The sequence below is a fragment of the Cololabis saira genome, chromosome 3, assembly GCF_033807715.1.
Source record: "Cololabis saira isolate AMF1-May2022 chromosome 3, fColSai1.1, whole genome shotgun sequence".
In the NCBI taxonomy this organism is placed as follows: Eukaryota; Metazoa; Chordata; class Actinopteri; order Beloniformes; family Belonidae; genus Cololabis; species Cololabis saira.
Window position 1 is genome coordinate 7,449,811 of NC_084589.1, and position 22,639 is coordinate 7,472,449.

The following is a 22,639-nucleotide window of genomic DNA, read 5'->3' on the forward strand; positions in this document are numbered from 1 at the left end:
GAAGATTTGAGTTAATTTACTCAACTCTAAGTAGTTTCACCTGGAGTTAAGCGCATGCGCCACAACTATCAAAAGCCAGTATCTATAGAGCCCTGATACAACGATTCACCATGGCAACAAGCGACAACAAAAGAGCCACATACTTTTTCTTTTTTTTTTTTAACTTTATTTAACATTTCAATTTACAAAATCCCTTTGGGAAACGTTAGTTTGCATCTGAAGATCCACATACTTCACACCGTGTCCATATTTTAATGCGCGCATACGGCGAATTTCAACATGTTTTTCGAAAAAAGAGTTACACCGCAGCACAGAATATAATATAAAATTAATTTAACAGATCTCTACATCATTCACCTGCAATCCTGTGGAACCCCTTGATGGCTTGGACAGGTTTATGTAGGCTTGCCACCCGTCCCTTGAAATACGGAATTGTTCCGTAATTGGGAATTAAAAGTTGCGTTCCGTATTGAACCAATACAGACACTTTTGGCGCTTTTGCATTAGTACCGCCCCTAGCCCGGCTCGGCTCCGCGCGGCTCGTCGCGGCTCTACCCGTTTGTCCCCGTGTGTTTTTCCACAGCCAGGTGAGAAGTGTGGGGGGGGGGTTGGGGTGAAGCTGCTGTGACGTACTCGATTGCGCAACCGCTTTGTTCGTGTCGGCGCTGATCAGAAATCAGCTGGAGCCGCGAGAGGCTGAGAGTAAAACAGCCCGTCTACATCCCTTTTTTAATTCTCTCGTCAGCCACCAGGTTTATGAACATCTGCACCTCAGAGTTGGATCACCAAACAGACGTTTGCGCTTTATAATAAAATCGCTGCGAGCTGCGAGTCGCTCTCGCGCTGACTCCCGCTTCCTGATTCAAACGTTTGACGGCCCCGCCCTCCGACCAATCAGAGGCGTGGAGGGTGGTGACGGCCCGACCCCCGACCAATCAGAGGCGTGGAGGGTGGTGACGGCCCTGCCCCCGACCAATCAGTGGCACGGAGGGTAATGACGGCCCCGCCCCCCGACCAATCGGAGGCGCGGAGGGTGATGACGTCAGAAATAGTCCCTGCTCAGCCCTGATTAGAACCTCGCTGAAATGGTTACAGAAATAGTATCGGCTTCGAGCGGCTCTAACCGCCTCAGCCCCTAGTGCAAAAGCGCAAAACGGGGCCGTGGCGGGTAGAACCGAGTTAAGGCGGTACTAATGCAAAAGCGCCAATATTTTGCCAGGGGTCTCCAACCCTGGTCCTGGAGAGCACCTATCCAGCATGTTTTAGATCTTTCCCTGCTTCAGCACACCATGATACAAGGAGCTGTGTCAGCAACAGAACTGTCCGGACCTTGATGACGAGTTAATGACGACCATTGATTAGAATCAGGTGTGTTCATGCAGGGAGACACCTAAAACATGCTGGATAGGTCTCTCCAGGACCGGAGTTGGAGACCCCTGTATTATGCTCTTATTTATTCATGTAATAATATACAGGTGGAGGTCGGAAAATTTGAATATATTGCAAAACCTAATTCGTAGTAAATTCAACTTAAGGTGAAACAAATATTATTTCCCATTACATGCAAAGTGAGATATTTCAAGCCTTTATTTGTTATAATTTTGATGATTATGGCTCACAGTTTATGAAAACCCCAAATAAAAAATCTAAAAAAAATTTGAATATATTATGAAATCAATAAACAATTCAATCATCAAAATTATAACAAATAAAGGATTAACATATATTGCTTTGCCTGTAATGAGACTATGTATAATGTACATGTATTACGTGGTCTGATAACCATCTCCCAACGAATATTTAATTCTCTGCACATTAATACTGCACCTTCATCAATTGTGTTTTCATCAAAAGGACATGCCATGTTCGTGACAATGGACTTCTAATATATATACTGACTCTGTTTTTAATGACAGACGGCAGAACTTCGCCAAAACTCGCCTGCTGACTGAATGAATGAAGAAATCAAATGTGCGTGCGGCTCTGAAAGAGGCGGAGACGCAGAGAAACTCCAGGTTCATTGAGATAAACCTGGTCCCGACCAGGTTAGATTCAGAGCGTCTGTTACTACGGTAACTGACCAGGTTAGTTTCAGAGAGTCTGTTACTACGGTAACTGACCAGGTTAGTTTCAGAGAGTCTGTTACTACGGTAACTGACCAGGTTAGTTTCAGAGAGTCTGTTGCTACGGTAACTGACCAGGTTAGGTTCAGAGAGTCTGTTACTACGGTAACTGACCAGGTTAGGTTCAGAGAGTGTGTTACTACGGTAACTGACCAGGTTAGGTTCAGAGAGTCTGTTACTACGGTAACTGACCGAGAGCTTAAGTTACCTCTCTTTGTGAAACAGGCTAGAGTTACTCCTCTTTCTCTGGTTTGAGTTACCTCCCTTTGTGAAACGGAAAACTCAGAGTTTCCCTCATTTCAGGGTTAACAGACTCAGAGTTTTCACTAAACCTGCTTTGTGAAACGGACCCCACACCTTCGATTTCTAGCTTCGGACTCATTACTCTATCTGACACTCTTTTAACCTCCAGGACATTCCTAACAAACTCCTCCTTCAAGATAACTCCTACTCAATTTCTCTTCCCATCTACACCATGATAGAACAACTTGAACCCTGCTCCTAAACTTCTAGCCTTGCTACCTTTCCCCCTGGTCTCCTGGACACAGCATCTCTACCTTCCTCCTCTGCATCATGTCAACCAACTCTCTACCTTTTCCTGTCATAGTTCCAACATTCAAAGTTCCTACTCTTAGTCCTAGACTCTTGGCGTTCCTCTTCGCTCTCTTCCTACGAGCACACCTTCCTCCTCTCCTTCTTCGATGAACAGTAGTCCAATTTCCACTGTCATCCTGTACGTCAGGGGTCTTGGACTCCAGTCCTCGAGGGGCCGCAGTCCTGCATGTTTTAGATGTCTCCTTGCATCAACACACCTGCTTCAAATTAACCGTCGTCACCAGCTTGTCATCAAGGTCTGGACAGTTCTGTTGTTGACACAGCTCCTTGTATCACGGTGTGCTGAAGCAGGGTAGCATCTAAAACATGCAGGAATGCGGCCTTCAAGGACTGGAGTCCGAGACCCCTGCTGTAGGTGAACAACACCGATGGCGGTCGTTTTTAACCCGGGCCTCGACCGATCCGGTATGGAAGTCGTAGATTTGATTTGCATATTTGATTTGGCAAAAGTTTTACGTTGGATGCCCTTCCTGACACAACCCTCTGTATTTAACTGGGCTTGGGACCGGCACAATGCGGCACTGGCTTGTACCCCCCTTGTGGTTACATCAAAGCATTAGGAATAATGTATTGTCTATATATGTCTGTGTGTGGTTTAATGTGAGTTCTTTCTTACTGGTTGAAACAATTTAAGTCAGACAAATCTCAGGTGTCTCTGGGCTTAAATGTTTGACTGTCCAGGCTGGTGGTTGGTTGAACATTAAAGTTGTACAGTCAGTCGTACGAGGAGATCTGCGTCATGTTCGCTTCAATCCCCAACTTCTCTGATTTCTACACGGAGGAGAGCATCAACAATCGAGAATTAGTAGAATTGATGAACAACTTTCACCTGAATGGCTCAGAGAGTAATCAGACAGAAATTTGGACACAAAGTTGGACATGTACAAGGTGACTTCATTGGACATGATTTAGCAAATCCTCCAGTGGTTTTGCCTGCTGACCCTCAGGCCTTAACTGAAGCAGTAACACGATTAAATAATTGCATTATAGCTGTCTTCCGTAGAGGAGCAGACGCAGCGTCAGCGAGCCTTCCGATGATGATCCACTTATCATTATCTGCAGGAATTTTACACATCGTCTCCCAAAGAGTCTGACGGTAAAAATCTAACCTTTCTGTGCAAATTATGTCCACCTGCACTGAGAAAACAAGTCTGAGTGTCTGCCTCATCAACTTCACATTTGAAACGTCATGTGGAGTTAAACCATCCGCCCAGTGGGAGGAAATATCTGCAAGTCCTTGACAATCAAACAAAGTGATCAGGAAAAGCCAAGAAGACCCAACAGCCCCGAACGACCGACGTCACACTGCTGCACCTTCAGGGGGAGGATTTACCTGCAACAGGGAGACAAACTGATAATGGACTACAGTTTTAGGATAGGGGGGTGTTTCATTTGTACTTCTCACCTAAAAATATTGAAATGAACTGAATTTGAACTAAAGTGTTCTTCACCTCTTTTGTTCCCAAACTCCTTGTTAATTCTAACCCACTGAAACTACACAGTGTCCCGCTAGTGAGTGGCCACTACAGTTTATCAAAAGTGGTGTGAATACCTGTCAATCACTGTTGAGCTGGTGAATTTTTTTTTTTACATTTTCTTTCTAATAATACATGGGCATAGCATAGCATACATTGATATTGGTAGTAGGGTGTAAATAGCCTAAGCCATTTTATTTTCACGCTAGTGTTGCAAATCTCTTTATGTGTCTCCCTCCAACAAAGACGGAAACAGGATGGCTTCATTTAGAGCAATTTATCCAATCAGCATGAACAGGTGATGAGATTAAATACTTGCAGACAAACTGATCTCGGGTTAAAAAGCTGGTATTGCTGCATGTGAATGAGAGACGCTTATGAGAAAATCCGTGTTAAGTTACTCCCAGTGGGGAACCTGCCTGATGTGGAACAACAAAGTCCAGCTCTGCTCTGCTTGTTCACTCGGAGTTCCCAAAACATTAACTCCAGGAATTTTACATGCTGCTTTGTTCCTACTGACCCTCTCCCCCACCATGCACACACACACAAACACACACACACACACACACACACACACACACACACACACACACACACACACACACATACACACACACACACACACACACACACACACACACACACACGCACACACACAGACACACAGACACATGCACGCACGCACACACACACACACACACACAGACAACACACGCACACACACGCACACACACACACGCACGCACGCACGCACGCACGCACGCACGCACGCACGCACGCACGCACGCACGCACGCACGCACGCACACACACAGACACACACGCACACACACACACACACGCACGAACACACACACGCACGCACACATACACATACACACACACGCACGCACACATACACAAACACACACACAAACACACACACATGCACACGCACTCACACACACACACACACACACACACACACACAGACCTACACACAGACATACACACAGACAGACACACACACACACACACACACACACACACACACACACACACACACACACACACACAAAGACATACACACAGACACACACACACACACACACAGACACACAGACACGCGCACACACAGACACACAGACACACGCGCACATAGACACACAGACACACACACAGACACACGCACACACATTGTAATAATAATATTTATATACCAAAAAATGTAATGATTGGTCTTTGGTTTCCTTTTGTTTTCACTCTTCTAGAGATTGTTTTTTGTTTTTTTTTTCCTCTAAACATTGATTATTTACTTTCTCTGTTAGTTGTTTTTTTGAGATCCGTCTTCTGCTTCTGTCATATTTATGTTTGTCTTCATTCTTGTTTTGCATGTGTGTTTACTTTGCTGTTTTTTTGTTGTTGTAGATTTTTTGTCCTTGTTATATTAGTACTGTCAGTGATTGACATTTGCCCCAGTTTGTTTCTGTTTTGCCCCGCCTGTGTCCCATCTGCCCTGATTGTCTGCACCTGTGTCTCGTTATCCCCTGTGTATATCTGGTCTTGTCATTCCCTTGCTCCTTGTGGTTCCGTACTGTGCTTTCCTCCATGTGTCCCGTCTTTGCTCCAATTTTTGATCCCTGTTTCCGTGTGTTTTTGATCCTGCTAAGCAGCGCTTTGGTTTTTGTTTTTTGGTAAATAAATCCTTTTTGTTGCGAACCACCCGACAGAACGGAACCACCAGCATGGACCCAGCAGGAGACACTTTGGACTGGTGGAAATTCTTCCTCCAGGAAGCCAAAAAAACAAGGCCCTGAACTTGGCCCACGCCAAGCCCCATGCCAAGCCCCACGCATAGCCTTCCAGGCCCCACGCCAAGCCTTTAAAGCCCCACGCCAAGCCTTCCAAGCCCCACGCCAAGCCTTCCAAGCCCCACGCCAAGCCCCACGCCAAGCCTTCCAGGCCCCACGCCAAGCCTTCCAGGCCCCACGCCAAGCCTTCCAGGCCCCACGCCAAGCCTTCCAGGCCCCCCGCCAAGTCTTCCAGGCCCCCCGCCAAGTCGTCTAGGCCCCACGACAAGTCGTCCAGGCCCCACGCCGAGGCCCAAGCCTAGGCCTCGTGGGCGACCCCCCCGGAACTGTCTCACCGGTCTGCCCAGTCCCGAGGACGGCCCCCGGAACTTTGGCCGTGTGTTGGCCTGGGCCCTCCTCCTAGTCCCGTCCACCCGCCCTGGGTGATCTGTCCATATGGGACATCTAGGGATCTCTCCCTGGAGGCGGGGGGGGGGGGGGGGTTATGTCAGTGGTTGACATTTCCCCCAGTTGGTTTCTGTTTTGCCCCGCCTGTGTCCCATCTGCCCTGATTGTCTGCACCTGTGTCTCGTTATCCCCTGTGTATATCTGGTCTTGTCATTCCCTTGCTCCTTGTGGTTCCGTACTGTGTTTTCCTCCATGTGTCCTGCCTGTTTTTGCTCCAGTTTTTTATCCCTGTTTCCGTGTGTTTTTGATCCTGCTAAGCAGCGCTTTGGTTTTTTTTTTTTTTTTTGTAAATAGGCTAAACCCTTTTTGTTGCAAACTCCTGCCTCGCTCTCCTGCATCTGGGTCCTCACGACCCCAGTCCTGACAAGTATCAACTATGAAGTAAACATGGTTAAAAAGGGTAGGCAAAAAATAAGCTTAGGCTTCAGCCTACACCTTTTGGTCGGTTTATTCCTTACTTCTTTTTTTATTATTTCTTTCCTACAAAAGGAAATTAAATGCAATGTATTGTATCAATTGAAACTGATCGACCAAATAAACTACTACTACTACTACACACACAGACCTACACACAGACATACACAGACACACACACACACACACACACACACACACACACACACACACACACACACACACACACACACACACACACACACACACACACACACACACACACACACACACACACACACACATTCTTGGAGCAAGAACAATAGATTAGAATGTAATTCTTGACCCTGTCAGCAAGAAAATGTTAATTTGTCAGCCTTCCTGGCCGTGTGTCTGGAAACATGTCCCAGCGTGACCCCGGGGGCCCAGGAGGAGTGCGCTGTGACGGGAGGCGTATAAATGTCCAGCCGGGAACACAGGGCCACAATCTGTCTGCGCTGAGACCAGGCTCCAGCAGAGAAAAGGTAGGACTAAAGGTCAGCCGCGCGGTTCTGTCGCTGTGCTAGATGTTATTCTGTCTGCAGATCAAACACATTTATACTGTAGAAACTACACTCTACTTGATGGGAGGGCATATACATTACAAACTGTATTTATTTATAAATTCATTTTTAATTCATGTTGAGGTTGGATTTGTAGTGTGGGAATCTGGATGTCTCTGTTGATATTTCCTAAACCTGGTCCAGTTACAGAGCTGATTGGTGTACTGAGGGGGGGCAGCCTTTTGATTTTTTATTTTGTATGTATGTATGTATATGTATGTGTAGGTATGTGGGATGTGTATGTACTATTGTATTATTGTATTATTGCTTATACAAATACTGTATGGAGTGATATTTATTTAACATTGCACTAGTTTATAAAAGCTAACATTTTTCTTGTGAAAAGGGTAGGCGCCATAAGCTTAGGCTTCAGTCTACAGCTTTTGGTCCTTGGTTTTTAGTTAAAATTGTATAAAATTGTATATATATATATATATATACCAAAAATGATATGGGTTATATTGGGTTATTTGTGTTGTGGAAATTGAAAGTACCAGTAAAACTACCGGTAAACTAATAAAAATAAAAAATATATATATATATATATGTGTGTGTATTCTGTTTTTTCAGATGCGTCCTCTCCTTCTGCCCTCCGTCTTGCTGCTCGTCGGCGCGGCCCACGCTTTCCAGTATACGGAGCTGGCGCAGTATGTTGACGACCACGAAGAAGAATATGTGGAGGTACCGTTGTTCTGTCAAGTCAAGTCAAGTCAAGTCAAGTTCAAGTCAACTTCCTTTTATTGCCACACGGCTCGGCTGGTGGAATTAGTTTCAGGGTGCAGGTGGTAGCTGCAACAATACACCACTGCAGTACAAAAGACAGAACATTTTCCAGAAGAAAAAGACAGAGACATAACAGTGCAGACAGAACTGGACAAGGCACACAACAGCACATATCAGACAAGACCACTGAAATAGGACAAGGAGTTAAGCATTTAATAGTCGTATGGCCGAGGGAAAGAAAGAGTCGTTGTATCTCTTGTTCCTTTTACCCAGTGACTTATAAATAATCCTCCTTTGGAAGCGGAGGCACTTAAACAGAAAGTTAGCAGGGTATTTTAGTTAGTGTGATGGTGTGGTGTTTGTAAAGGGATTCCAGTGTGGGGAGTTCATGTTTAGTGATTTTGGAAGCCCTTTTAATGATCCTGTCCAGTCTGTGTAGTGTATGTTTGGATGTATTGCCGTACCATATGGTGATTGATAAACACAGAATATTTTGGATTATGGCAGTCTAGAATTGGACCATTAAATTCTTCCTGATTCTGTATTTTCTTAGTTGTCTGAGGTGAAATAGTCTCTGGTTTGTTGTTTTGAGCAGATGAGTGGTGTGGTGGTCCCAGTTCAGTTTATTGTTGATGTGTGAGCCGAGGAATTTGAATGAGTCTGTGGCAGAGATGGGTTGGTTGTTGATGATGATGGTTGGTTGTTGATGATGATGGTTGGTTGTTGATGATGATGGTTGGTTGTTGATGATGATGGGGGCCTTGACGGGAGTGCCTTTACGGAAGTCAATGATCAGTTCCACAGTTTTAGCTTCATTGAGGATGAGGTCGTAGTCCCTGCACTTGTTCACTGTCCTCTCCACCTCTGACCTGCAGTCGTCCTCCCTGCCGTCTCTGATCAGCCCCACCATGGTGGTGTCATCTGCATATTTCAGCAGCTTGACAGAAGGGGAGGCTGATCGGAGGTCTTTGGTGTAGAGCGAGCGTCAGCAACCCGCGGCTCTTTAGCGCCGCCCTAGTGGCTCCTGGAGCTTTTTCAAAAATGTTTGAAAATGGAAATAGATGGGGGAGGGAAATATATTTTTGGTTTTAATATGGTTTCTGTAGGAGGACAAACATGACACAAACATTCTGAACGTTTTCCAATGCTGTAAAAATGTGTAGAATAAATATTACATTTTTGTTAACGAAGATTTGTCATGTTTGTTACATGTTGACCCAAATATGTAATTTAAATTCTGATTAAATGAAAAAATTTACAAAAAAAGTGGAATAAACTTGAATACTTCACGTATTAACAAATTGAAAACTACAATTAAAAAAAAAAAAAAAACATAAAAAAATAATCCTTAAAATATATAAAAACTAAACAATATGAAGGTTTAATTACTTTAAATCCTTAAAACATATAAAAACAAAACAATATCAAGGTTTAATTACTTTAAATCCTTAAAATGTATAAAAACTAAACAATATGAAGGTTTAATTACTTTAAATCTGGATTAAATCCTTATTTATTTATTTTTTTTATATTTTTGCTGGTGTTTCTATGTAATTTATGCTTAGTCATGTTAGTTGACCAAAATATGTCATTTAAATGTGCGTTTCTACCAGCAGGGCGGCGCCAGCCAGGTGGCTGTTGTCTTCATTCTAAGGCTTATACGAGACTTTTCATTTTTTGCGGCTCTAGACATATTTGTTTTTTGTCTTTTTGGTCCAATATGGCTCTTTCAACATTTTGGGTTGCAGACCCCTGGTGTAGAGGGAGAAGAGCCACGGGGGTAAGACACACCCCTGTGGCCCCCCAATGTTGGTGGTCAGAGGGAGAGAGGTGTGGTCGTCATAGCGTAACTACCTGAGACCCTTCAGCGTGTCCAGCAGCCAGAAACAGAGGGAGGGGCCAATGCTCATGCTGGTTAGGAAATGGAACAGTTTGAGGGGATTGATGGTGTTGAAAGCCCCATCTAAAGCTTGGGGACAAGCGATACTAAGTGTTGTTCTCTGGGAGATGAGGGCTGCTGAAAATGAAAAAATGCACAGCTTAGTTTTAGGGAAGAACAAATATGCTCATGAACTCGTTCAGAATCACTTTGGTTGCTGAGGATTTTTGGGGCTAATTGTTGTAAGAACACTGGTACTGTGTTTGTGACAGGCTCACAAGGGGGAACCCAAGAGCGAGACAGTGGTGGAGTGAAGAATTAATTTATTGTAGGGAAGGGGAAAAAGGGGGTCCGGTTAGGGCAGAGGTGGTTGCTGGCACGGGGAATGGCTGGCGTGGGGAGGAGAGGACGATTGAGGGCTGAGTGTAGAGCTGGGTATCATCACTGACCTCCCGATACGATTCCGATACACTAGGTCCCAAGACGATATGATTTCCGATACGAATCAATATAGATATTCTAGTTACAATAACGGAATAACATGATCCTTCCATCGCTACGTCCGGCCAGAGAAACCCCACCCTGCCTGGTGAAAAGAAGCAGCCTGCTCACTCCTCAGGTTAAGGAGGAGACTTGAGCTCAGTGCAGGAACTCCCGGGGTTGGTAGAGGGATCAATGCCCAGGACTGACTTAGGAAGGAGCACTGGGTGATATAATGGGGAAAAAAAAAAAAAAAATGAAATCGATACTTGGATTTATGTATCGATAATCGTTCCTACACATGTATATCGATGAAATATCGATATATCGATATTTTTAACCCACCCCTAGCTGAGTGGAAGCCAGGGGTAGCTTGGAGCTGGAGGGCGGCTAGGACAACAGGCTGGTTGGTAGCTGGCAGATGAGAATGGTCCTGGGGGAACAGCAGAACAAGCAGTCAGTAAACAAGCTCAAAAAGTAGCTAGAAGATCTCACTAGGTTTTCACTGGGATCGGCCTGAAGTGCGCACCACGGAGGTTTGACAACAATCTGGCGAGGAGTAGTGGAAAAGCCAGTGTAGAAATACTGCAGTGGAGATGAGTTGATGGATGGCAGGTGTGGAGACTGAGTGAGCTGATGAGCTGATGCTAGGCAGGTGTGGAGGAATCCAGGAGCTGAGTGTGAGTGGCAGATGACCACACCCACACCAGCACACAAACAAAACACAGGGAGAGACCGTAATACAAGGGAGGGGAGAACACAGGGAAACAAGAGGGAGGTACAGCCAAGGCTGTAACAGTGTTGTTTTTTTTAAACCTGTTTTAATTACTCAGCAACAAGACAGCATGTATCAAAGACATGTATTACAGTTAAATAAGTCAAAACATAAATGTTTAATGAAATGTGTTGGTGTTTTTAAAAATCTGTACTCCAGTAAATGAAGGCTTAAAGTCACCTTTTTCTTAAATTTCTGGGTCCTGCTTCAGAAACTGGGTGCTGCTGGTTCCCTGTCTCTATTCCTACGGAAGAGTATTAGGGCCAGGCAGGAGAAGAAATAAAATAAATATTTTAGAGGAGGAAGTTTTTTTTTCATTATGCACTTCGAGAAAAAAGTCAAAATGACGAGAAAAAAGTTGAAATGTTGAACATAATGTTGAAGTACAATTTCGAGGAAAAAGTCAAAATGTTGAGAAAAAAGTTGATTATTCTCGACATTTCAACTTTTTTCTCAAAGTGCACAATAAAAAAAATCTTCTCCTCTCAAATATCTTTTCTCCTGCATGGCCCTAATACTCTTCCGTACTATTCCAGGCTCAGAGCTGAAGAAATATTGCTTATACACTAAATATATGATCACTTAATTAAGGATTTGATACATCATTTTTACAATATATAAATATCACAATATATGTTCTACACTAAAAGTATAAAAAGTACTTTAACCTTTTTTACTGCTGTGACTGTGTGCGTTTAAGACTCTTAGGGACTGGGTTGCGATAGAGAGTGACTCCAGCAACATTGAGAGGAGGCCGGACCTGCACCGCATGATGGAGGTGGTGGCTCAGAAGCTGCAGCTCATGGGAGGAACCGTCCAGTTGGTGGATATCGGAAATCAAGAGGTTGGTTAAACAAACAAAACACAAAACTGGACCCACCTCAAACAGAGCCTGATACTTCATAAATCCATCCATCCATCCATCCATCCATCCATCCATCCATCCATCCATCCATCCATCCATCCATCCATCCATCCATCCATCCATCCATCCATCCATCCATCCATCCATCCATCCATCCATCCATCCATCCATCCATCCATCATCCATCCACCAACGTATGCTTATCCAAGGTCGGGTTGCTTGTTTTATTATTCAGAATCACACAAGCGTTACAGCAGCTTATACCACGGTCTGTGTGAATACTGGATTCTGATTGGCTGGCAGGTGTCCATTAAAAGTGATAATCTACACCTAGAAAACAAGTTCGGTCAAATTGCCTGATAACTTTAATATCATTGCGCTGGATCAACTGCCAGGTGGTAACCACGGCAACGGAGATTCAGAGAAGAAGAGCCGGCTACCGCAGGATGGAGACATGAGTGATTTTGTAATTTATTTGAATTTATTTGGTGAATTTAACAATTTTGATGACTGGGATGCAGAAGAGGAGAGAAAAAAAAATAGCCGAGCGGAGCTGAGTGGACTAGAATATCTTCCGTTACCAAGGAAACTGAGTTACTACTTGTTAAAAAACTTTGTAACTTACCAGGTTCCAACGGCTGCAGACGAGAGATTAAATAGTCGCTCAGCTGTGGCTTGTTATAAAACTAATGATTTACACTGAAAACACATTAAAGCATGAATAACTGATTTAATATGTATGTTTTTTGGTAAGTGACCGTGGTATAAACAGGATAATGCCCTTCCAGGTGACATTAACATAAATATATGGACTTAGTGGAGGCAAACCGGTTCACGCCCCCGCGTCGTCCATATATTTATGATAATGTACACCTCGTCGGGCATTATCCCTTACAAAGTCCTACTGAACTATCAGGGAAACTAGAACCAGAACACTCTCTACATATTCTGCCTTTCTGTGAAATCATAGTATTTAAAGTGTTAAAACTGGAAAAAGTTATGGACGAATTATGTAAATTCAAGAAAAATTTACAGAAACCAGATCAGTGGGAAGGTCGGTGCTGTTTTGTATCATTGCAACTTGTAAAAGCAAAAGTAAAGAAGAAAACAAAAGTTCAGCACTGTGTTGATCTTAAATGTCCGTCTGTCTCTGCAGCTTTCTGATGGACGGACCGTAGCGTTGCCTAAAGTAGCGACGGCTCAGTTTGGCAGTGACCCCAGCAAATATACCGTGTGCGTCTACGGCCACGTGGACGTCCAGCCGGCAAAGCTGGAGGACGGCTGGGCGACCGATCCCTACAACCTGACCGACATCAACGGTACCCGCCTCTTATCGTTATAGGACAGTCCAGTCCTTCATCCTTCCACAGACTGGAATTTCCTTATTGTAGACGAGCAAAAACCAATCATTGTGCTTTAAATACTCTTGTGCCGCTTTTGCACTAGTATCACCTCAGCTCGGTTCTACCCGTTTTGCGCTTTTGCATTAGGGCTGAGACGGGTAGAGCCGCTCCAAGTTGATACTTTTTTCTGTAACCATTTCAGTGAGGTTCTATAGCGGGCTGAGCCGGGACTATTTCTGAGGTCACCACCCTCCACGCCTCTGATTGGTCGGGGGGCGAGGCCGTCAAACGTTTGAATCAGGAAGCGGGAGTCAGCGCGAGGCGACTCGCGGCTCGCTGCTATTTTATTATACAGCAAAAACGTCTGTTTGGTCTGGTTTGGTTTGATCCAACTCTGAGGTGCAGATGTTCATAAACCTGGTGGCTGTCGAGAAAAAATTAAAAAAGCGATGTAGACGGGCTGTTTTTTTCTCAGCTGCTCCTGGCTCCAGCTGATTTCTCATCTGCGCCGACACAAACAAAGGTGCTGTGCAATCGAGTACGTCACAGCCGCTTCACCCCGCCCCCCCACTTCTCCCCTGGCAGTGCAAAAACACACGTGTGGAGCCGTGTAAAGCCGCGCCGAGCCGAGTCGGGCCAAGTAAGTCCTAGTGCAAAAGTGCCATTGTTATTCCTATGAGCTGACAGGAGTCACATTAGGACGGAGGCTCAGGACAGATAAGACACATGTTTGACCGTCACATCATTATTCACATACAGGATTCGTGAGTTTTGTGATTTCTGTTGAGAAAGTATCATACATCAACATTTCTGGGTGTTGTTTTGGATGAAGGTCTAAATTGGAATAATCATATTAATCAAGTTTGCAAAAGATCAATGAAAATGCTTGGCATACTGAAAAAGGTTTGTCCCTTGATCCGTCCCTCTGCTCACTTGACTGTATTATAGTTTCCTATTTCCATACATGAATTACTGCAATATTGTCCAGTCTGCAACTTATCCAACTTTTCTCAACAAATTACTGATAATCCGAAAAAGATTCTTAAGAACGATCTCTCAGTGTCAGTGGTTGACATTTCCCCCAGTTTGTGTTTCTGTTTTGCCCCGCCTGTCTTCCATCTGCCCTGATTGTTCACACCTGTGTCTCGTTACCCCCTTGCAGAGGTGGAAAAAGTACAAAAATATTGTACTTAAGTAAAAGTACAAATTTTCTGCTTGAAAATTACTTAAGTAAAAGTAAAAAAAGTACCCATTAAGAACATTACTTAAGTAAAAGTATAAAAGTACCTCAACTTAAATATAATAAAGTACCAAAAGTACATGGTGTAAAATGTACTTAAGTACAAAAGTAAAAAGTACAAAGTACAAAATTCAAAGTACAAAATGATTTTCAAAAGGATTGCAAAGAAATGAAGAATCCAAGAATTTGCTTACAACTCTAAATAATGGTGATATTATTCTGACCCCTTTAGCGTTTGTTTCCATTACCCCATTTTAATTTCTCCCTTTGCTCATCACTGCTGCTGTACCCCAGTGGCCCCGCTGACAGGTCCACCCCCAGCCTGTAATGCAGTGACAACATTAAGCAACCCCAGCTGATAAAGGATGAGACTTTTGAACTTTTAAATGCCAAAACCACCTTAGAAGGGGTGGAATCAAAGAATGGTGCGCATGGACACGCGTCGGCTGCCGCTCAAGGCTGATTTATGGTTCCGCGTTACACCAACGCAGGGCCCGTACCCTACGGCGAGGCTCTGCGTCGATTTAACGCAGAACCATAATTCAGGCTTCAGTCCTCATCGGTACTCGACGCGACGGCGGTTCCTCCGGCCTTCCGGCCCGCCTCTGCGGCGCAACTCTCCCGGGAGCTGCGGCTCCTTCTCGGTATATTCACGCGCCCCCCTTCCTTCCCATCCGCCTTATGGTTCCGCGTTAAAACGACGCACACCTTACGCCGTAGGCTACGGCGTAGGCTGTGCGTCGCCGCGTACCCTACGCCGTAGCTCTGCGCCGGTGTAACGCGGAACCATAATAACGAAGTACTTGTACTTCGTTACTTTACACCACTGCCCCCTTGTGTATATCTGGTCTTGTCTTTCCCTTGCTCCTTGTGGTTCCGTACTGTGCTTTCCTCCATGTGTCCTGCCAGGTTTTTGCTCATAGTTTTTTGATCCCTGTTCCTGTGTTTTTGATCCTGCTAAGCAGCGCTTTGGTTTTTGGTTTCTTTAAAATAAACCCTGTTTTTTGGAACTCCTGCCTCTCGCTCTCCTGCATCTGGGTCCTCACCACACCAGCCCTGACACTCAGTCTCGTTGACACAAACCATCTGCACCTCTTTTTATGAAATATTCACTATTATCCTTCAAAAACTTCATGTTTTTCACTCATGCTTGTTTGTGCATAAGTTTATCAATAGAAAATAAGATCTTCCTGTCACTTTCCAGCAGTTTTTTACTTTTTCATCTGATTTTAATTCATATCCAACTAGACATTTACCCTTCTGTCCAACATCTGGTCATCAATTTAATATTACATTTAGATCCGAAACTCTGGAATGACTTGAACATTATCTTTTACCTCCTTCAGAAAGTTATTAGAAAAACATCTTATTCTGTCTTAACCTTCAATGTCTTTATCTTTAATGTAATCCAGACCTTGTATCCTTGTTCTCTTTTACGTTTATATTTATCATTTTTTTAATTTGTTGTACATTATCTTTGTTACTTCATCACAGTTGTTGATGGGAGTGGAACTCTGTACAAGCCCTTCGGGCTTCGTTCCCTCCATGCCCTGTTTTTAAAAAAAAATTGTGCAAAATAAATAAATGAAATGAAAGGAAAAGCTTCAACAATGAAACCGACAAAAGGTTTCCAGACGCTTGTGTCACATTTAAAGGGGTCACTCATCAGCGTTCAGGGACTATACTCCAATATGACCATCACATATACCAGCCCGATGCATCTATTTCCATGAATAAGCATGTGGGGAATCTGAACAGTTTGCTTTCATTTGAAATTGTAGGTAATCTGTATGGAAGAGGAGCGTCGGACAACAAGGCCCCAGTTCTAGCCTGGATCCATGCAGTGGAAGCTTACCAAGCTCTTAATATGGTGAGAGGAAGTTCATCAAACCACCCTCTGAATAAAACACTCACGTGCATAGACATATATCCGTATCCGCCCCATGGAGCTGCTGGAATACGTCAACGACGCTGCCATATTGGATGTGGCAAGACTGCGCTGTAAACTAATACAAGTAAATGGACTTATTTTCATAAAGCGCCTTTCTACAAAGAAATGTACGTTTTACGTCTCATTTATTCATTCACACACGCACTAATATACTTGGGAAACAGTTAGGCACCAAATATAATATATTAAATTTTCTCAGATGGCAAAAATAAGAACTTTATTGATCCCACATAGGAGTAATTCATGTTATATCAGCTATAGAGAACAAGGTAGTGCCGAAAAACAATATATATCCCCCTCACAAAAATAAGAAAAATAGAGAAACATTTTTTCTCATCAAAAAAAAAAAAAAATTTAATTTAAAGTAAAAAAATAACATATTTGAACAATTTTTCAGACAATAAAATAACATTTGAACCATTTTTCAGACAATAAAAGCTGTTACTGCTGCTCTGTAGACACGTCATCGTCTACTCCATCCCGCAAACAGGACCATGTGATACGTTTTCCTCGCTACCAGTATCAAATCAAATCAAATGGTTCAAATGTTATTTTATTGTCTGAAAAATAGTTCAAATATGTAATTTTTTTACTTGAAAAATTTAAAACATGTTTTGTTGATGAGAAAATATGTGTCTCTATTTTTCTTATTTTTGTGAGGGGGGTATCTATTGTTTTTCGGCACTACCTTGTTCTCTATAGCTGATATAACATGAATTACTCCTATGTGGGATCAATAAAGTTCTTATTTTTGCCATCTGAGAAAATTAAATATATTATATTTGGTGCCTAACTGTTTCCAAGTATATTAGTGCGTGTGTGAATGAATAAATGAGACGTAAAACGTAAATGTCTTTGTAGAAAGGCGCTTTATCAAAATAAGTCCATTTACTTGTATTAGTTTACAGCGCAGTCTTGAACATCCAATATGGCGGCGACGTTGACGTACAGCTCAGCGCTTGATTGGCCGTCTGCGGATATATGTCTATGCCTACGTGTGTGTGGCTGCTGCTAAGGCGCTACAACCTCACATAAGATAAAAACAGATTACAGTACATCATTTGTTGGTAAACCTGTCTGGTGAGGGGGCTGAGTTAAGTTTCTGCAGTTGTGCACTCCTAACATCCTTGTTGCTATTTATATATCATAAGAGTAAATTAGTTAATACGTTAATATGGACAGGGCCGGCCCAAGCCTCCATGGGGCCCTAAGCAAAATGTGGGGGCCCTCTATTGGGGGCCCCTCTATTACTGCCAATAATACTGATTATTGATCATTCACACACCCACTATAAACTTATTTCATGTTCTACCCTGTCATTACAAATACACTTGTAAAACTAGATTTAAGAACTTTTTGTTGTAGTTAGATTGTAATCCACAGTGATTTAGACCATGGAAGCTACAACAGATTAACAAACTTGCAGAAAAATCTTTCAATTAATATTTATCAGAGTCAGCAACTGCCCCTACTGGCCACACAGAGAAGCAACAGGTAAAAGGTGAAAGAGCTGGGGCCTCATCTATAAAGCTTGCTTGCGCAGAAAAAGCGCCTGAAAGTTGCGGAAGCCTCCTTCTACGCAAATCCTCGGATCTAAAAAGAAAAAACTAACCAAAAAATCTGCTTAACTTTACGGCAACTCGGACCCTCCCGTAAGAATTTACTTAAGACACGGGGAACTGGCGAGGCAGGCTGTGAGGTGGTGAAATGAAGCCAGATTCATGTCATACTCTTAATAATGTCATCACATATCACAACATATATCAGACTTAAAATAATAAAATAATAAAATAATAAAATAAAATAAAATAGCGCTGATCGTGTCCTCTGTGTGTGAAGCTGTCAGTCAGGACTCTGGTGCTGCTGGAGCTGCAGCCGCGGTGACACGCCGGGAACCTCCTCACACCCACCGCTTGGACAGAACAAATGAGGGGCTGCGTTTAGGGAGCCCCACGGAGCCCCTAAAGGGACTCAGATTTTTTTTCATATATGAGTTTTACGCGCGCGTGAAACCTTTACGTGCAGGTGTATGGTGCCTAAATTAGGGTCCCGCGTTAAAACGACGCAGAGCCTACGGCGTAGGGTACGCGGCGACGCGCAACTACGCCGTAAGTTCTGCGTTGGTGACGCAGAACCATAAACCCGCCCTGAGCAGCTCTGAGGGGAGGGAGGAGGAGGGGGAGCGGGGGGTGAAGCGGGTCTGCGGGGCCGTTCTCGTATCGCTTTCATACAGTGTCTTGATAATTTGCAATTACAGGCTGAGCCTACCGTTAGTTTTTAAACTGTAAAAAGTAAGGGGAAAAAAAACATGATTTTGAAAAGACGGGGGGACGTGTGTCCCCCTGTTGCGCCGGGGAACTCACGGCGTTTAGCGCAGCAACAACGAGCTGCCACTCACTCGCTTTATTTTATTGTATACTATTTATATACTTATTCTAACTTTTACTGTGACCACCAAATAATGTGGTTTTCCTGTCCTCCACATCATCTACAACATCTCTGTCTCCGTGAAAGTCAGTGTCACGGTGGCTGCTACTTCTAATTCATTCTGACGCACAAACAGGCTGCAGGAAGCCACTGCGCATGCTCAGTAGGCTCATCCATATGCATTTATGGGCGTGTACAGGGCGGGGATTCAGCTACGCAGCCTTCCAGCTGGACTGTGATTCATAAAGGAACGTTGCGTGCAAATCTGCGTGCACATGGTTTTATTGATCCGGATTTTTTTTTGCGCCCGGCATTTTCGGCTTTTGAGCGTACGTGCACTTTTAGTATGACTCCTACGCAGTCCATTTTAAATGAGGCCCCTGCACAGTTGCAGCAGAGTTGTTTCATCATCCTACTGTCAGCCTGGCAGGTTTTTACCATCTATGGTTTTTAATCTGAAATGGAGCAAATTCAGCTACAAGAGCGGCCTGGGGTTGATTTACACTTAATATTTAAAGTGATATAGTACTACGTGTGATACTGAGTGTCATCTACAGTCTAGACTACTAAAAGAAACAAAATAATCAATTAGATAATTTATAAACCATTTACTGTATAAAAGTTATCTACTTTATTTTTGTTTTAAATAAATTTAAATTGTTTTGAAATAAACTGTAACTTGACCAATTTGAAGTGGAACAACAACAGTTAAGTGCAACAACAAAGTACTACAATAACTAGAACTATAATTCAAATCACTCATCTTCAGAACCTCCTCAATATGTTCTCCTTATAAGGATACATCCAAATGTACAAAAACAGACATTATTAAATAGAATAAACAAATAAAATCAAACAAATACTTAAATAATGATGCAAATGAACAGAGATACCAGAAACAAGGTAACGAAAATTGTTTAAAAATCAAATATTAAGTTAAATAATTAGTTCTGAAAACTATGCAAAAATGTGCCAAAGCTTTGGTAAAATTAGGGAGAAAAAAATCTAAATAATGAATTATTAATATTAATTATTGTGTTTTTGTACAATAACATATCTTTGATAATGTATGAATCATCACTCACACATTAAAAAATAATTGTATTTTTTATTTTATTTTTTTACTCTTGGGGGCCCCCTAGTGGTCACGGGGCCCTTAGTTCACTTACGGTATGCCTTGGGCCGGCTCTGAATATGGACATCAAATATGTTAGAAGCATGGAGGGTTCATAAGAATAGTTTCAGAATCCAGTGGTCCTGATTTCCCTCCATCACCATGTACCACCCGATGCACTCATGCTGTTCTCGCTGTGTAGGAGCTGCCGGTCAATGTGAAGTTTGTGATCGAGGGCATGGAGGAGACCGGCTCCAATGGACTGGACGCCATGATTGTGGCCCAGAGGGACACCTTCTTCTCAGACGTGGATTACATCATCATCTCCGACTGCGGCTGGCGGAGCAGACGGCCCGCCCTGACCTACGGCACCAGAGGAAACTGCTACTTCTTTGCTGAGGTCGTAAATGCAGAACTTTACATCAGCACACTTAGGGTGCTTTCACTCCTGTCCCGTTTGGAGCAGTTGTTCCGGAACAGGGAGCGTTTTCCCCTAAAGATCGGTTTGGTATATGTCAGGGGTCGGCAACCCGGCAACCTGCATGCGGCTCTAGAGCCGCATGCGGCTCTTTAGCGCCGCCCTAGTGGCTCCCTGGAGCTTTTTCAAAAATGTTTGACCTTTTTTTTTCCTTTTTTTCATATTTTTTTCCTTGTTTTTCTCGTTTTTCTCTTTTTTCTTCTTTTTTTCCTTTTTTTCTCTTTTCTTCTTTTTCCTTTCCTTTTTAATCACGACATTTTGACTTTTTTCTCAACATTTTGATTTTTTTCTCAACATTTCGATTTTTCTCTCAACATTTCGACTTTATTCTCGAAATTTTGACTTTTTTCTCGAAATTTTGACTTTTTTTCTCAACATTTCGACTTTTTTCTCGACATTTCCACTTTTTTCTCAACACTTCCACTTTTTTCTAGAGATTGTACTTCAACATTAATTTCGACATTTCGACTTTTTTCTCAACATTTCGACTTTTTTCTCGACATTTCCACTTTTTTCTCAAAGTGCATAATGAAAAAAAGAAATCTTCCCCCAGTTCTAACTAACATAGAAACATGCAGCATGTGTTGTCTTCATTCTAAGGCTTATACAAGACTTCTCATTTTTTGCGGCTCCAAACATATTTGTTTTTTGTGATTTTGGTCCAGTATGGCTCTTTCAACCTTTTGTGTTGCCGACTCCTGGTACATGTGAACACAGCAATCGCGCTCGGATGCGGCACAAAACAAGCGAGCCGAGATCTCCTAGGAGAGTTGGTCTCGGCCCGCCGGGTAGGGCGCAGAGCCGGCGCAGAGTCTCCACCACCTTCTCTCCTATTGGACACAACTCTCTCTCTTCTCCCTTCTCTCCCATTGGACCTGCATAGATGTCGTCACAGCGCGGCACGGTGAAATTAAAAAATGTTCAATTCGGGCAGGCAGGCGCGGAAGAGCGGTCCGCTCTTGCGCCGCGGTAGCACATACACAATGAATGGGAAAGCCGGCGTTGGTCTGCACTTTGAGCCATCTATGTGAAAGGGGCTTTATAACCATTGTTGTTTTTCCCGGGGTACGGAAGAGGAAACTCCTTCTGCGTTCATTTCTGACCAATGAGAGAACAGTTGGTTTGTTAACAGCTTTGAACCGCTACAGACGGTTGTCTTGTGAACACAAACCCCACAAACGAAAAACGAAACAACTGTATCGATTTAGCCCCTGAATCGGAACAAAACAAACGGGCCACAGGTGTGAAAGCACCCTGAAACACATTCTGTGCCCGGGTACCGACTGTACTGCCGTTTAGAGAAAGGTTTCTCTGTTGTTGACAGGTGGAAGGACCTAAACAGGACTTACATTCTGGAGTTTATGGGGGCACCGTGGTCGAACCGATGACCGACCTCGTTGGCATTCTTGGTGAGTCTAAACCCGAGTAAGTAGCCGACACTTCCTGCTTGACCCTGGGAGCAATGACACAAGCTGCTGGTTTCCATTTAAAAAGAGAAATTCAAACCCTCCTCGTCATAAAGTGGTTGCCCACAGCTTCATGTGCCTGTTTCGGGGCAATCAGAATGTTGTCAAATTGACATCAATTCATATTTCTGCTCTCTGGTCACTACTGATGACATACTTGTCAGCTTTTTCTCTTCTTTTTTTAATAATTGTTTGAATTTTGTGTCGGCACTAAAACATACATTAAGTTGTAGATTTGCACTCAGATCTACGGAATAGTATTAGGGCCAGGCAGGAGAAAAATAAAAATAATATTTTAGAGGAGGAAGATTTTTTTTTTCATTATTCACTTCGAGAAAAAAGTCAAAATGTCGGGAAAGAAGTCGAAATTTCGTGAATAAAGTCATGCTTTCTTTCGTTCGCCTTTGCAAAGGGAGAGCTCCAGCTCACAGACCCCCACAAATGTCTCCGATCT

The 22,639-nt window shown here is 43.3% G+C and overlaps 1 protein-coding gene across 1 annotated transcript in view; it reads left to right on the top strand.

Annotated features, from left to right (window-relative positions):
* The first annotated feature begins 7,341 nt into the window (after window positions 1–7,341).
* Window positions 7,342–22,639, top strand: part of LOC133440844 (cytosolic non-specific dipeptidase-like) — a 28,576-nt gene continuing 13,278 nt past the window's right edge. The window contains exons 1-7 of the mRNA XM_061718172.1: window positions 7,342–7,366; window positions 8,015–8,125; window positions 12,002–12,145; window positions 13,323–13,485; window positions 16,531–16,619; window positions 20,444–20,641; window positions 22,044–22,128. Of these exons, the coding sequence (XP_061574156.1) occupies window positions 8,015–8,125; window positions 12,002–12,145; window positions 13,323–13,485; window positions 16,531–16,619; window positions 20,444–20,641; window positions 22,044–22,128 (790 nt within the window). The 5' untranslated portion in view covers window positions 7,342–7,366. The remainder of the gene's footprint in view (window positions 7,367–8,014; window positions 8,126–12,001; window positions 12,146–13,322; window positions 13,486–16,530; window positions 16,620–20,443; window positions 20,642–22,043; window positions 22,129–22,639) is intronic.